The sequence below is a fragment of the Pithys albifrons genome, chromosome 1 (genome assembly GCF_047495875.1).
Source record: "Pithys albifrons albifrons isolate INPA30051 chromosome 1, PitAlb_v1, whole genome shotgun sequence".
NCBI lineage: Eukaryota > Metazoa > Chordata > Aves > Passeriformes > Thamnophilidae > Pithys > Pithys albifrons.
Genome location: NC_092458.1, coordinates 83981099 through 83998313, shown reverse-complemented (window position 1 = coordinate 83998313; position 17215 = coordinate 83981099). Strand labels below are relative to the sequence as shown.

General features: G+C 47.3%; 1 protein-coding gene across 1 annotated transcript in view; it reads right to left on the bottom strand.

The window, feature by feature from the left end:
- Window positions 1–17215, bottom strand: part of GAB2 (GRB2 associated binding protein 2) — a 94914-nt gene that overhangs the window by 7199 nt on the left and 70500 nt on the right. Inside the window, exons 3-9 of the mRNA XM_071556881.1 lie at window positions 9753–9993; window positions 7231–7817; window positions 6048–6142; window positions 5039–5321; window positions 3952–4042; window positions 2534–2636; window positions 1552–1677 (exon numbers count right to left, since the gene is read on the bottom strand). Coding sequence (XP_071412982.1) covers window positions 1552–1677; window positions 2534–2636; window positions 3952–4042; window positions 5039–5321; window positions 6048–6142; window positions 7231–7817; window positions 9753–9993 — 1526 coding nt within the window. The remainder of the gene's footprint in view (window positions 1–1551; window positions 1678–2533; window positions 2637–3951; window positions 4043–5038; window positions 5322–6047; window positions 6143–7230; window positions 7818–9752; window positions 9994–17215) is intronic.

Here is a 17215-nt window from a genome sequence, read left to right as displayed (position 1 = left end):
CAGGATGGGATATAATTAAATGAGTGATACTTGCACAAATATTGCTGGGCAGAAAGAAACCATCAAGGGACAACTGTCAAATAAAGACTCAACCAGTGGTATGCTTTGCCTAGGAAACACATTGGTGTTTGAGAAAGTGAGGCCAACCCACAAGTGTTTGCCACAAAGGTTTATACAATCCCTGCCCTTCAGCATCTCCTCACTCAGATGCTGCTTTGCTTGAGTCAGTGTGTCCTTCCCCCTTTAAGTTGGGTCAGGATGGCACCAGCAGGACATGCCCTTGTTCCCTCCTCAGCCTACTCTGTCACCTCTGGGTGTCCTCTTCATCTTGGTGTAAGGCCTTGCTGGGGAGCTTGTGAAATCTCCATAATATGAGACTTTGAAGTCTCGTCTATCACCTCAGGAAAGAGAGCTTCCTTTGGATATGTGCATGTCCTAAGATATTCCATTGCCCAGTTTTCCTATGATTTGCTTTAAGATGGAGTTTGTTTTTCCTGTGTATGAACCTGGAGAAAAAGCCACCAACATTTGTCTCTTTAGGAGCTTCCCTTTCTACATTTCCATATGACACTTGGCAGAAGTAATCCCACTTCCTGACCCATCTTCTTCCCACAGCTCCCTCTCACTAGGCAATGGCTTGACCAGCTCAACATAATTTAACTTCTAAAGGTCAGCTTCATTTGAAAATGATTTGTACTTTTTCTTTCCAAATGACACCATTTAAAAGCACCTGACTGGCAGGAGACACGTTCCCAGCATTTTCTGAATAAGCTCCTGAGAGCATTTCAGATATTTTCAGGTGGAAAACCCAAGTCTAGTTTTGAAGGAGAAAAAGAGCCCCTCTGGTACTTCTTAGGACACCTCCTGACAGATTTGAATATACAGTCTCCAGAAGCATTTCTGGTCACATTAGCATCCCTGAACGCCTGCACATCCATGCTTCTGGTGATATTTCCAGCATGGCTGCAGACATGCAAGAGAGACTGAGTCTGACTCGAGTAAATATAGCAGAGGGTTATAGAATGGTTTGACTTGGAAGGGCCCTTAAAGATCATTTAGTTTCAACCATGCCATGGGCAGGGGCATCTTCCACTAGACCAGGTTTCTCAAAGCCCCATCCAGTGTGGCCTTGAGCACTTTCAGGGATGGGGCATCCACAGCTTCTCAGGGCAACCTGTGCCAGTGTCTCACCACCCTCACAGTAAAAAGCATCTTCCTAATATCTAATCTAAATCTACCCTCTGTCAGTATGGAGACACTCCCCCTTATCCTATTAGTCCATGCCCTTGCCAAGAAGTCCCTTTCCAGCTCTCCTGCATCCCCTTTAGGTATTGGAAGGTGCACTAAGGTCTCCCTGGAGCCTTCTCTTCTCCAGGCTGAACAATCCCACCTCTCTCAGCCTGTCTCCATAGCAGAGGTGCTCCAGCCCCCTCTGATCCTGAGAGACTCTTGAGCCCACGGTCCAGGGCTTTGGACCATGCTTTTACCAATGTGCACAGAACCCCTTAGAATGCATCACTTTTAATGAGAAGTTTATAAAATTCCCCATACCTTCCTGTGTGGCCCTGGTGAGCTTGGCTGGAAGTCCAGGGCCAGGTAATCCACACTCCCCAAACTCTTTTTAGGCGCTGGGCTGTTGGTACCACTAGGAACAGGAGAAGCAGAAATGGGGTTTTGCTAATGCAGGGAAGAGACAGGAGAGACAATGAAGATTAAAATGAGAATAAAGAAAAAAGGGAATTAACACAAATCCAGCAACAAAATGCCTTGGTGGCACATTTTTAAAAGAGCCTGGATATTTGGCGACCTGCCTCTGGGACCAGGGTGTGCAGAAGTGCTAGGGGACTACATATGTTGTATATTGTGTTAACAAATATTTCAAGCTCATGTTCTTGATTTCATGTATTGGAGCAGTTCTGCTGCCTTTGTGCTGATTTTATTCACATGCCTGACAGCAGACACGGGCTTCAGCATGTTCCAGGAACCACACCTCAGTGAGGCCAGGCCACCTCTGGGATCTTCACTAATCACAACCATGCTACACAGAGCACAGATTTCCTCTATCCCATTAGTTACATAGCCTCAAAAATATGCTTAAGTCAGCAGCTTTATGAAGGGAGACCAAGTCCCCTCCCTGTAAGCGGTGCCGCTCCCTGCTGCTCTGATAGCCCCTGGCCTCCTCACAATCATGATGTCACTAAATACAAGGGGGAAAAAATGAAAAAAAACAAACAACTTCAATTAGGAAAACATACCCTGACAGTCCATATATATTTTTATCCCCTCTTAATTCCTGGCATAGTAGGTAATATATATTTCTGCTCTCATATGCATTTAAAACCCCAACAGGACATGTCATTTTCAGAATGAAACACACTGTTTCGTGCATGCAGGGATGTATCTAAGGATGTACACCACACAGTGCTATCCGAGCACTTCCATGTCATCATGTCATGAGCTAGCAATGTGTTTGCTAAGCTAGGGAACATGTATGTCCTGCCAGCACCATCTGTCTTAGCTGTGGGACCCTTACCATTGCCACATAGTTCTCCTCGCTGTCTCCTGAGTCAGTGCTGGTGATGCTCTGGGAGGAGACAGGGCGACAGTACTGCAAAGAGCCCGCGTTGAATGTCTGGCTGCAAGGACAAGGGTCAATGCGTTATCCATAGTGGCAGGTGCTGCTTGTCCACTGCTGCGGAGGGATGGGAGAGGGTAACACCTGATGTCTACAAATATGACCATGCTTCAGTCTGGGGACTGGGCATGAAGAAGAGATGGTGGCATTGAGGTTCTCCAACCTTTCTTTTCCATGGGTTGGCAATCACTGGATTTGGTCTTCTCATTTCTTTTCTCTCTAGAATTTTTGAGTAACATCTTGCTTGCTATGTACTCATAATTTCCCTGCTATCATCTACACAAATCAGGCTCCATGAACTCTTTTATCTCACAGGAAACATTTAGTTGTGGAGGATGCAGGGCCAGCCTCTCATCTCCAGCCTCCTCACAGCTACAGGATTTGTTTACTGTACAGGGGCCTATCCAAATTTTTTGCTGGAAAACAAATCCTCTGAGGAATTGTCTTGCTTTCAATTGGCCAAATCTAATTATATCAAACAAAATAATGAAATCAGTGTCTGGCATTAAAGCACGTCCCTTAAAAAGCTATTCGTTGCCTTTCAGTAAAGCAGGGTCATATGATTAGCTGATAAGGGAAAAATCCATTAGCTTCTCCAGGCTTGGACGTCTTGTCAATCAAACCCTGCTTGCTGCTTCCCAGTGCAGTGATTGCAGCACACAGCGCTCATGCCCTGCAGTCAGTCTCCACACAATCCAATTTATTAGAGAAGTCATAGCAGCTGAGCTTTGCTTCTGCCTTTCACTGGACAATATCAGATCATGAATTAGCAGCAGAGCTGGAATTGTGCGAATCCTGTTATTTTTGGCTGGCAGACATAGCTCTCAGAGCTTTGGTTTAATTTTGCAGACTTCCTTCAGGCTAGGCTTTGCTTTCAAGGCAATCAAAACACGTCTTGGTCAGACCCTGAGAGTGTCACCCTGTTTTGAGACTACCATGGGGTTTTTGGGGACATAGCTCGATGTGAAATTATGCCCCATGCCCCTAGAGTGGCTGAATTGGTCTGGCTCAGCTGGGTCATGAGTGATGGTGGACCACAGGCCCCATGTCAGAGCCATAGCTCTCCAGAAGCTGTCAGATGCCAGAAACAGGAAATGTCTTCAAGGGATCTTAATTGGCTGCCCAGCCACATGCTGGGCTTTCATGTGAAGTCCCAGTCTAAAATGATTTTAATCTATCTGCCACTAGCTGTGATGTGAGGAATGTTTAATCTATGGCAGACGTGGTGGTGTGGCTACATGTGGACACCAGCAAGAGCAAGACCAGAGAGCTGCTGTTTGACCAGAGCAAGAATTCATCTCCCAATCATTACTCACGTTGGCCTGGACCAGGATTTTGTGACTGGCGATTTGAAGGGAAGCTCATCGATGACTGTGTTGTTCCTCAGGTCCAGTGGTGATGGCTTTGCTGGGGAAGGGAAAAGCCTTTATTCAGAGGCAGCATGTTCCTAGAATTCACAGTCCATGACTGGCATGAGAGGGTCCCCAACAAATGGTTGATTACTTCCCATTGTGCTAATCAGCTCCCCAGCCCTCCTGCTGACTGACAAATACCCCCAACCAAAATGCCTGTGCTCATTTATGTCAGGACTGAGAGAAAACGGTGAATTTCTCTCTCTGAAGTGCAGTCCCAAGGTGGATGGGTGGTCCCAAAATGGGAGCATGCCTCCCAAGGAATGAATATCTGCTAAAAATGCCCAAACTGCAGAGTATAAACCCATTCATCAGGGAGCTGTGATAACCTGTTAGATGGGGACAAGGCTCTGCCAGCCCTGAGCTGCCTGTCTCTGGAGCGTTTTCCCATAGGGAATGGGAAGGGACATCTGGAGGGTAACATGAAAGCTCTTCTGATCACGGATAGTTCATCAGGTGGAAGAGAAGAGTGCTATGCTCCAATTCCAGTCCTAGCCCAGAGTGTTGATGAGATTAGGTGCTGTCGCACTAATGATGGGAGTCCTTCTCCTCAGGATCTCCTTGGTGACCTGTCAGGCAATGGACTGGGGAGGGACTTGGATGATATTGGCAAACCCTGAAGGAAGAACTGCCTAGAACCAGCCAGTAGGGAACAGTAGGAAAAATCTGAGTCATCTGAATATAATATTGAAATTTTGGGGTGGAGTACAGGGAGGCATTCAGGCAAAGGGAGTCAGATCTTGCCTGTGACATGCATCTCCTATAAAGGCCTGGAAGGGTTTGAGATGGGCTGTTCAAGCAACCATGAAAGCTGCATTTGCACTACAGAACTCCTGAACAAAGAAGAGGTTGGGGGAGATCTGAAGGTCTGGCTGTGCTGGCAGTATCAAAGCACACCCCACCTAGGACCATGTACAAGATGACAGATGTAGTCTGAAGTATTAGAAGAAGAGAAGAACTCCTGGAAACATTTGCCTACAACCATTCTTACCTTTCCGGTCGGGTTTGAGGTTGCGGTTGACTGGTGGGGGCTGGATTTCACTCAAGCGTCTGTGGCACTGCACCATCGCTCCTCCTTTATGCACAGGAAGGGTGGCTGAGGACAACCCCACCAGGTCAAAGTGATGCGGCCCAGGGCTCATGGGGATGTAGAGGTTTTGGGCATTGTCGTTGGCTTTCTCTGCATGGATTAGGGGCGAGGAACCAGGGTTCATGGGGACATAGTTATCCTCAGAGTCAGTGCTGTGGGAGCGGGCCACTGCTGCCTTGGCTTGCTGGGGGACAAGTGGAAGAATGTGCTGTGAGTATCAGACTCTGCTAAACCCCATCCCACTACAAACCCTTCATCCTGTCATAAATGAACACACATCTGAGTGGGGAACCTCACTAAAATCTAAGCACAGAGGGATGGAATGGTCTGTCCCCTTCCTGGCCCTCAGTTTGCACTGAGAGGGTCTCTGTTTTCAAGACTTTGCAACTTCCTAAGTTTTCAGAAAGGTCTTAATTTCTCAGACTTAAGCATCTTCTCATGATCAGAGCAAGCTGCAGAAACATGCTTAACCTGGAAAGCCTTTCTTGCCTAGGCTCTGGCCATGACTAAAGTGCAATATGAAAGGCTGCTTTAATGCAATTTCCATCTCGGGAAATCTTAGAAAGTCCACAAAAGAGGCTGTTTTGGCAATGTGTCAAAATTCAACTCAGAAGCATCCAAGGTTTTCAAGAAGAAGTCAAACTCCTGAGTGCTCTTTTTTTGGGCCAAAGCTCCAAGTAGATACCCTGTGTGGAAGCAAAGCTCTGCATGTGGTGTTGGGTTAGGTAGTTGTCACTCCATCTGTTCCCTGCAGGCCCCCATGGTTTTAACTGAAATCATTAATAAAACCCTTCTTGACTTAGCTCTGCAGGACTGCACTGTGAGGTCCAACCTGGAACCCACTTGTTTCTGAATCTCTAAGGTGCAAGTGGTGCCTATGGTGTGGTAGCCAACAGCAATGCCAACTCACCAGGTAGGAGTTGTACCCATCGTTCATTGACTCGACTGACTGCACAGCACTGCCGCCTCCGTGCTGGGGGTACTCGTACGTCTCACAAGAAGAAGCTGCAACACAACCACAAATGCACAATGTGTCCCACCACAACTGCTAATAAAAAGCTGTCTCTGAAAAGAAGGCACTGTGAGGGCAGTATCTGTTCTTGTTGATTGAGATGCTGATGAGAAGACATGGTCTTCAGTCTGTCACAGACCCTCTGCTATGCTTCTTCCCAACAAGCATCTCCCTGATGCATCAGCACCAGTGCACGTGCCGTGCAGACCTAACCCGGTTCTGTCAAAGTGCTGCAAAATCCCAGGGGTAAACATGTCAGAGAGGGTAGATCACGGTGATGAAACTGGTTTGAGAGAGAGCTCTGTTAGAGCTTGCTCAGCAGATATAAGAGCTGGCAGCCTCTGGTAAGGAGAGGATGTGGTGAGGATGAGTGCTAAGCAATTAGACCAATCTGTCTACTGTTGAGCATGGGTCTAAACTCAGACTAAATATTGGCAATTAGGTAGAGGAGATAGAAGAGGCATTTCAGAGAGCTATGTATAAAATTTACAGTGTGTTTTCTCTCCAACCACCATTTCTAAGTTATTTTGCAATTATGTCATTCCACGTACAAGGTTTGGAAAGGGCATACTGATCCATGGCCCACCCATGGCCAATGGGAATAGCACCTCTACTGTGCTGGGAATGTTGGGTCTTGCAGATGTACAAAACCAAGGTAATGTGCAAGCTCTGCAAACCCAAGGTTTTGCCCACCCACCTCGGTGAGCAAAACCAAGGCAACTTCAGGCCAAAGTACGTTCTGATAAACCTGGTTATGAATTGAAGTAAAGGCAAACTAAAAATGGCTGAAATCACAAAAATCTGGTAAAGGGCTCCATGAGCAAGCAGGTTTGGGGTTTTGGTCCATGAATACAATGCAGCCAAGAACCACCTGAGCAGCTCTGGTGGGCAGAATCTGTGGATGCCTCTCTATGCCTGCTGGATACAAAAAACAGGGCCAAATCCTGACTGGGGAGAGCTTCTTTGTGTTCAACCTCCTGGCTGAACAGCACTCCAGCTCTACCACAACCCAGTGGGACTGAGCTGCCCAAGGCTGCTAGACCGGAAAAAGCCACCCCCAGATCCCCACTCCTAAATTCACCTCGGTGCAGTCTGCTGTTCTCCACCGCTGGCAGCGTGTTTCTCCGGGGAATGGTGGCTGCCATGGGGGCCAGACCTACATTTTCACCGGGCTGGAACCGCTGGGGTGGGCTGCCCCACCGTGGTTCTGTCTGCCCAGGTTTTGGGGGCCGTGGGGGTGGTGCAGCGGGTGAGTCGTTGGCAGCCACAGCCAGAGCATTGTGGTTCTTGTCCAGTGTAAATGTCCTGGGGATCTGGTAGATGGAGAGTGGGGTGGCAGGGATGTCATAGGAGTCTGTGGAGAGCTCCCCAAACTCCTTGCATAGGGTGTTGTTAGGAGTCTTGTAGGTGTAGACCTCCTCATTATCCGTTTCGGAGCTGGTGAGGCTTGACTTGGGGTGTGTGTAGGAACCAAAGGAACGTGGGAGATCGTACGCACTGTCCCTGAATTCCGAGTTGTGCCGGCTGGGTTTTGGCAGGCTGTAAAAGCCATGGAGCTGCCCACCAACCCCGTTCATGCAGTGGCCATTGCCCTGTGAGAGCTTCTGGACTGCTGTGTCGCTCCGCATGAGGAAGGCAGACCTTGTGGCTTGGGAGAAGCTGGCACTCCTGCAGAGGAAGGGGACAGAAGGGTTGAGGTGGGGGGACAGTGAATTCACTGGGGTGCAGTGAACACACTGACTTACATGAAGACCTAATGCATATACACTACAAGTGTGTGAAGGGTAGCCTTGGATTGGGTCTTTCTGCCTGCAGAGGTATAACCATGCATGGGTCAGGCTTTCGGGAGCCACGTGCTACCTGACAGAAAGGGCTCAGCCAGCCCCACCTAAACATTCCCCCATGGAACAGAGTTCAATCAATCACTGTGGTGAGAAAAACTGAAATGGTTATGGGGGAGTTTCCAGTTGTGGCAAATCACTGGGAAAGCTGGGATATGCTGGTTGCAACCACTGCTCCAGGGGATGCTCCACAGGGACAACAGGGACTCTGTTTCATGGAGCCAGCACAAGATGGCGCTCAGAAATAGGGCTTATTTGGGGAAAAAACAAATGATGTTGTGATAAGACTCAGTGAATCCCTGCCACCTTTGGAGCTCAGTCCACCCAGAAGAGGTCTTGGTTCTAGCAGGTCCTTTCTGTCAAGGACTTGAAACATCACGGGTTAATTATGTAGCATTGCCTACCAATTAGCTACTATTACCCTCATTTTATGGATGAGTAAAGTAAGGGCTCCAGAGCAGAAAGGGGAGGGATTCCCAGCAGTTCTGGAGCCTGGCTCCGTGCACTGGGCATTGATCAGATGATTATTTCTGGCCCAGTTGCAGAAGCTGCCACTGGCCAGTTTGTTTCCGCTCACCAAAGCATTGGTACTTGCTCCCTTCTCCTCTGGTTCCCAGCCTTATTTGGGTTCTCAGAGGGTGGCTTTTAGGTATCCTCACAGCTGGAGCATGAGAAGGCCATTTTCTTAAACACTATACCATTAACTCCATCTGAATTTCATTTTTCTGAGGCCATTTCTGTTGTTTTTCAAGTAGGGAAAGTCAGCTGCAGCAGGAAAGCCCAGTGGAGGCTGCAGCCCTGGCTCTGCTCTCATTCCACACCAGCTGGGATCCGACTGTCTCTCCCTTTCCTCCCTCCTCACTGCTCCTGTAAGCCAAAACTCTTCACGTCAAAAAACCTCCTCGCTATTTAAGGCAACCGGCTGGGTCTGGAGGCGGAGAGCCGCTGCTCGCTCAGAAACACCACGCCGTGCACCACCCGTGCCATGAAGCCCAGCGAGCTCTGGAAGGGGTGAACGGCAGAGTAAGTGCCAACACTGTCCATCCCTTTGTTTGTTGTTTTTCTGGTTAAAGGCAAGAATTAGGGCCCTGCCTGCAGGATCACAAAGTGGCTGAGGTTGGAAGGGACCTGTAGAAGTTATCTGGCCTAACTGCTCAAGCAGGGTGACCTGGAGCTTGTTGCCCAGGACTGTGCCCAGACAGCTTTTGAGCATCTCCAAGAATGGAAACTCCTAAACCTCTCTGGGCAACCTGTGCTAGTGTTTGGTCACACTCACAATGAAAAAGTGTTTCCTGATATCCAGAGGAGCCCTCCTGGGTTTAAGTTTACCCATGGCCTCTGGTCCTGGCACTGGGCATCACTAACAAGAGCCTGGTTCCATCCTCTTTCCACCCTCCTTGCAGGAGGAGCTAGCTTCTACTAGCTGAACAGTTCCAGCTTTTTCAGTCTTTCCTCTTAGGAGAGATGCTCCAGTTCCTTCAGCAACTTCATGGCCCTTTGAACTGGACTCAGTATTGACCCGTCAGGTACACTGTTAGTGATTGGGCTCCATCTAGACTTTGTGCCACTGATCACTAACCTCTGGGTCTGGCCATTCAGACAGTTTTTAACGCAATCCAGAAAGCCAGGAAAGCTGGGAGCATGTGAGGTTGCCACCCTTACTCCCTCCTCCCAGCCATGATGAGATAAGGCCATTGCTCAGGGCTTTCTCCAGCTGAGTGCTCCAGACCCTCCAAGGATGGAGGTAGGTGGGCTACAATACCTTGCGTTTTCTGACTTTCTGCTCATACACTGGTGGAGGAAAAGGTAGTCCTGGGGGGCACTGGCAGACAGGGTGCTCTGGAGGTGGCTGGCAGGTGAGTCAAAGGTGAACAGGGTGGGCTGGCTGGAGTGGGATGGTGCTGAGGACTTGCGCTCTCGCAGCAGGTGGTGGCTGGCGCTGCTGAGCTCTGCCGGGGAGGACCGTGGTGCGTGGTTCATGGAGGCGATGCTCCTCAGGGTGTCTGTGCAGGAGAAAAACACACATGTGAGTGAGAGATGTAGCTATCCCACAACGTGTTTCCAGAATTGTCCTTACTTAAATGCTCCGGCATTTATGGAGGTCAGTGGGGTTTGCTTATGACTCCAAGTGATGCTCTCAGCTCTTCTACTTGAAGCACATGCAGCTATAGGTACTGTGTATGGAAATAAATATTTATCCCATTTTATCACAGAATCATATTTCATCATTTTACCAGATTTTATCACATGCTTAGTGGCTTGCGGGATGTCTGCAGGATGTCAGCTTATTTCATGGGGACATCAGTGGGTTGTTAAAACCTGATTTGAAAAACAAGAGAGGCACTTTCACACCACAGTGAGATGTGACTGAAGACACCCCCATCCCTCTGTGTAAGGCCATCACTGCTATCCCTGTAGAGTTGGGTAAACTGAGGTATGGGGTTGGAATCTGGTTGGACATAATGACTGTGGAGATGAAAAATATTCTCATGTTTCTCAATTCTCTATTGATTTTGAGCCCCCTAGAGAGGTCCTGTTTTATGCTAATAAAATTGGATGGAGACCCAATGCATGACTCCTAGTGCCCTCTCCCCCTGCTTAAGGAGAAACACCCTTTAAAATATTCAATTCATTTCAAGGGGGAATATCCAAGAGGTCAGCAATAATCACCCAGCTACTCCAGTCCTCTGGTAAATGTACTTCATGAATTTGAACCATGGATGAATTTTTACAGCCAAGCTGTAAATTCTCATTACAAAAAAACAAACCCCAACCACCCCAGAAAACGCAAAAGCTGCAGAATATTTTGGGAAAGCCGATCAATCTCTTGCTGCAGAAGACCACACAGAAGGCCATGCATGCACTCCTTGCATATGAAAACCAGTCACTGTGGTTCACTGAAGACACACTTTATAATAGTTGTGATTTGCATTTATTTGATTCTGATGTAAAGCACAGAAAAAACCCAAATCCTTAACAAAAAGGGGAAAACCACCCATTTCCTGGGCACCACTGATTTTGGGATTGCTCCCAGTTTTCCCCAGCATGATGACCACCTGCTCTTTAAATTTGTCTTCAGACACCAACACTCCAACACAAGGATATCAGGGACTTTACAGATTTCCAATCTCTTTTTTTCCACTCCTTCCCACAAATTCCAGATCACACCAGAAATTTTGGGCCTGATTCTCTCATGCTGCAGAGAAATGAATTCTCAGTAAAATGGCTGTCATGGCTTGGACAACAAGACACTCCATACAGGGGGATTTTTCAGCAACTTCTGAATTGTGTCAAGATACAAAATCAATCTGTCTGCTGCTCTTTCACTGCTGCTACATTTTTTCCCTGGTGTTACTGTAAACTTCACCCAATGCAGAAAAAGTACATTAATAAAAGCCAAAGAGCTTGGCTTGACTGTGTTGTTTGGTTTGTGCTAAACACAGAAAGGATCAATATTTAACATCGACATTAATGGTGGGGGATGACAGCTTAAAACTCTGATTCCTGTTTTCTTCGCATGGGCATTAAAGATCCCTTGGTGCTCTTCTTGGGAGTAAATGGCCATCTCGGTGTCCTTGGACGAATCATGCCTTGACCCTCATTCTTATTAAATATTTATCCTATAGCAGTGCAGAATGATCCCCATTGGGAAAGGAGTCTTGAGAGAGATGAAAATCCCAAATCAAAGTTCCAAACCAAGTGCTTTGAGGTCAACCATAATAAGAGAGCCCAAATGCACAATGCCATCAAAAACGGGGGAGCTGCACCTGAAGTGCCTCTCAGGAACCCCCACCTTGTTACCTCCCAAATCACAGCCAAGGATTGCCCATGACACTGTGCTTTGGACGAGACTCCTTGAGGATGGTGTGAGGATGATGGGTTAGTGTTGTGTCCCCATCCCAGAATGAAGGCCAGCTCTGGGGACAGTATGTGAACTGCACTGAGTTGGGGTACCTCCAACAGCCCTGAGCTGTCTTCCCACACTATCCCTGAAGGCTCTGCACTTGTCATTGCATCAAAATGTGATGGCAGGGCAAAATACACCCAGGAGTTAGAAATTGCACTGATTTATTTGTGCTAACACAGCCTAAGGGGAGAGATGAGGTTTCACAGAGGAGACGGTCCCCAGCATCACCCCAGGGAACAGCAACTTCAAATCACAACACTTTGGGGAGCCCTGTGAATCCTGCACTGCCAGGAGACCCTATCTTTTCCCAAAAATCAGTCTTATTTGCAGAAACCAGACAGCAGTGCAGAAGATGCACTCCTTGCAATCAGGATGAATTACAACATGGTTACTCTGACCGCATAAATGAAGATGGGGAATGAAGGGGGGCAGGAGGCAATGCCTGGTAAAAGCATGTCACTTCCCTGGGGAAAGCTGCTCTATTGGCATCTGCATTGATTTTCAAAATGAATTCCCAGCTTGCTTCCCGCAGCGACCTGGCCACCGAGAGCATTAGCAGGAGCCAATTCAGGACTCACCTACTCCATTAGGTCTGTGAGATGAACTCCGTAATAGTAGGTGAGAGATGGATTGCTTTGCAGGGCTGGGAGGGTATTGCAAGGACTGGGAAGATAAATTCTGTGGAAGGAGACTGCCAAGATTGCTCTGGATTCTTTATGTTGTGGGGTTTTTTTGCACTAGAATAAATGACAACTCATGTGCCCACGACAGGCGCTGACAACAGGTCCTGCTGGGGGCAGAAAAGGAGGCAAGAAAGAAAAGAGAGAAGAAAAATAGTATTTGAAGACTAGTACACGCTAAGGGAAAAGTCAGGACATCACATCAGCTTGAAACGCAGAAAGGTCCCCATGAGGGTAAGGCGTACAGGGTGAATATGAGCCAGAGATCCCAAGCCTGTTTCAACTTGCCATGCTGCTATGCCCAGCTCCCAAGAGACGAGGACCAACATTCCTTTCCCACATCCATGCAGGGCACCTAGTGAATAATCTCCGTGGGGTCCCATCTGGATGCCTCCAGGCATCTGTTCCACCTGCATCATGACCAAAGATACTCTATCTGTCCACAAGCCAAAAAGAATGATGCTTCTCTATTCCTCATGGCCATCCACCTCAGGACCAAGGACAAACCCATGGTCCTCCTATATTGAACAGTGCAGACACAGCCTTCTAATCCCTTGGCTTTAGGTTGATATCTTGAGTTTCTGTTGAGGGAATGTATCAAGTACAGCCAAGGAGGGATAAGATGCTGTGCAGTTCCTACTACCATTCCCAGGGGGCCAGAGTTAAAGTTATGTAGTGGGGCCATGTGGGAAGTGTCATCTTAACCCTATGTTTCCTGGCCAGTTCTCCTTGGAGTTTGGGGAATTGAACTCTCACTGTCTGCAAAAGACGCTGTTGGACGCCCCCAAGTTAAAATTCAGTATCAGCAGCGTGATTTCCATGCACACATCTTGCTGGGCTCAGGCTACAGCTGTGGCACTGGCCCCTGCAAGACAGTGAGCCACAGGCTTGGTGAGGACAAGTCAGCACTGCCCTGCAAAACCCCACGGTGCCAGGTGGGCTTCAGTCGGCCGAAGGCTCAGCATGCACTAATCAAGGTTAAGATGTACCTTTTTGTCTGTGTATTGCAGCAAAGTGGGAAAAAAAACGTTGGAAATGCACCCCCAAAGCAAAATTCCACAACTGTGAGCACGGCCAGCAATGGAACGGACTAGGCTGGGAGCCAGGAATTTTTTATGAATGTTTTCAATCCCCCAAAGTGGTATTTCCCTCCTTGTTGACAGCTCTGAATTCCCTCACTCAGAGCACTCGACTATTGGTGTGTGCACATAGCTTCACACAATGTTCCTGGGCTTATCTGAGTGAAATAATAACTCAGCCTCCTTTGGAAATTGTTGCTCAAAATGTCCTTTTTCACCAGTCACAATGTCAGCTTTCCCTGTCTGAAGGCAGAGGCTGGGACTACAACTCCCTGTATCTTGACATGATACCCTTGGGAATGTGTTGATTTTCGGGTGTAGCTCCCATCAGTGTTCACAAAAAAAGTGCCAGACTTTCTTGGCATCTCTGAGTGGCACAGAATTGCCCATGATGCCAACACCAAGCTGGCAAGGCCTAGTCCAAGGGTGCCACAGATAAGGGTTTCTCAGACCTGCCCTGGTAAATAAGGCTACGGAACACCTTGGACTGTGTCGCTGACTTTGTGCCAGGAAAAACTTGCAGCCAATGAGATTCTATTTTTGAAGGGAATAGTAGCAATCTACTAGAAATAATCCTTAGGATGGTGCAGGGTAGGCTGTCCTCGTGCACCACTGTCTTCCCCACTCTTTGAAGCAGCTCCACCATTTATTAACAAAAAAGGGGAAACCTTCTCTCTGGGAATCTGCCGGTGTGGTAGTTTTAGCCTGCTTTTGATGCCAGCTGACTCCTCAAGCAGAAATACAAAGAAATAATTAAAACAACACAAACAACCCTAACAAAACAAGCCCTCCACGTGTTTCTGCTGGAAGGGAGACAACAACCAACATGTCCGATGGATGAATCAATGCGTCACAGCACTGCCAAGAGGTTCATCCCCATAAGGATGAGCACAGCACCCGAGGAAGGTTTATTTACTGAGCATTCCCTATTGCCTCCAAGTTGGATGGCATTTAGAAAAGCTACTGCCAGTCTGAGGATGCCTTGGCAGGTCACTGAATTTTTTCTCCAGCAGGTGAGTGGGACACAGCATCTGATTTGGATAATTTTCCCTCTCAAGTTTCCATGAGGATGGGGAGTTGCATGCGAGGACATAGACACCCTAGTATTTACCACAGCCTGAATTTTGGGTGCCAAGCATGGGGAGTGGAGCTCCCCAGAAGAGATAACAGGGCACAGCTGCATCCTCCACTGCAGAGGAGCTGAAGGGTAGGTACAACACTGCCATAGGGCTTTACAGACAAGGATTTGCTGCACAGAGGGCTAAGGGCATGGTTTCTCTTACACAATTCCAGTCATCTAAACAATACTTCGACTCTGCTAGTTCCTTAAGGTTTTCTCTATAGAGAACAGTGCAATCCCCCAATTATTTAAGCTTCTGATACAAAATAGGGAAAATTACCCAAGAAAGAGTTATGGGAGAGACAGTGAGACAAAGATGACAATAAATAGCATCATCTTTCTCCATCAGTGTCAGCACACTGCTTGTGTTTGTATGAAACAACAGAAAAGCAGAGGCAAAGTAGGAGCATTTGCCTTGGAGAAGCACAGGAATGGGGGAAAAATCACAGTGCTGGAGAGTGAGTGAGTGAGTGAGTGAGTGAGTGAGTGAGTGAGTGAGTGAGTGAGAAGAGAGAAAAAAGGAGTCAAGTCCTGACCTCAAAGCATTATATATATATGTCTGTTATTTTAACAGTAATCAATTCTTTTAAGGACAAAGGGGCAGAAGGGAGAGAGACTGCAATAGAAACAATGCGATACTTCTCCCTGGAGAACACAGGCTTGCTTCTGTGAGATGAGGCTGTGCCCAAAATCCCATCTCCTCCATGGGAAATACTCCCTGGTAGAAGTGACCCATCTTTGTTTCATATCAACATGCCCTGGACATGGTGCTTACCCTTTGAAGAGCAAACCTGCCACTCAATTGTGGAGTTCAACACTGGTGTGTCAATATTTGGAAGTGTAACATTTGGCCAGATGAGGATGCTTGGTCTGCACCTATTTATTTTTATTATAAGGGCTTCAGTGCCGGAGATAAAAGCAGATGAATGTGTATGTTTGCAAACCTGGCTTATGCATGTCCATGAGCATCCCACCTGGGACACCCTTATCTAAGAGTCCTGGAGTGGGACAATAACCTACAGCTGGGGATGAAGGACAATCCCAGGGGGGCAGCATGGGTTGTGATGGGCTTCATTTGCTGCACAGAACTAACATCATCTCCAACCCTTTGCTTCATGAATCATCATTTCTGATATTACAAAACCGATTTGTTGAGGGATTAAATGGGAAAAAAAAGGCTGGAACAGAGGGAAGGGGCAAAGATCATGTGGTGTAACTGTATAAAATACAAAGTGGTCACAAGGTGGATATTCTTGCCTTTATCAGGTTATGTATAAGGTGGCCAAAACAAGGCAATGGGGATGTGCAGAATTAGCTGCTTTCTATCTGTGGGTGGCATATATGATTTTGGCAGATGCCAGGGGCATCCATAGCAAATCTGTCTGGAGGCACAAGCAGCCTGTGGAGCCCAGTGCTGCAGGACAGGGCTGAAGCTGTTGAAAGCTAAGAGCTAGGGATGACGTGTTTATCATATAATATATGATATATATGGTGGGTTTTTATATATAGATAGATTTTTAAAAAAGAGGTTTTTTCCCAGAGGAAAAATTCAGGCAGACTCATGATGGCTCAGGATCAAACCAGCTTTCTTCTGTCTCTGGCAACCTGTTTTACAGGATCACACTGGATATTATATTGGTTATTATAATTGGTTATTACTATTTATGATGATGATGATAACTAATGATTTTGGCATATCCTAACCTCATTTTCCCTTGGACGTCAAGCCAAAACAGTCTCACCCAAGTGCCGTGGTCCAATATACCATCAAAAAGCAAGGTGAAAGCCCAGAAGCTGGTGCACCACTGACTTCCCCTAGCCCAGAAAAAACAAGGTTTTAGGTCCTAAACAAATTTCTGCTCCTCCTCTTATGATTCTCTGTGAGCAGCATGTGTGCACCTTCCCTTGTCTGAGGAAATACGGGTGCATGTCTCACTTTGCAGGGATGAAGAAGGAGAAGGAATTCACCCTCAGTCTAATCCCAGCCAGGGTTTCTTAATGGCTTGCTTTAAATTTTATAGCCCTTTTTATGACAACAGGAGCGTAGGTCTTTAATGTTCCAGGAGAGCAGAGGAAAACTTTCACTAGGAGGAAATGTGAACCCATTTTACTTATGCATGATTTAGTACCATTTCTATTCAAGGGAGCGCACAAGAGGCCCAAATATTTGTACTTTGTACTACAGAGGAACTGCCATTCCCGGCTCTTTACAGAAGTAATTTATTTTGATCTTACCTTACCTTGGGGGAAGAAACATTATAACTCCCAGTTTGCCATGGAGTCAATAAAACAGCAGCGTTGTTACAAGTCTGCTTCACCACTGCCCAGCAAGGTAGCAATGGGGAAAGAAAGAGGACTCCCACATTTCTCCTCTCAGAGTCCCCTTCTTCATGGGTGCATTTGCACTCATGCATGGGACCTCACTGCAGGAGTTTAGTC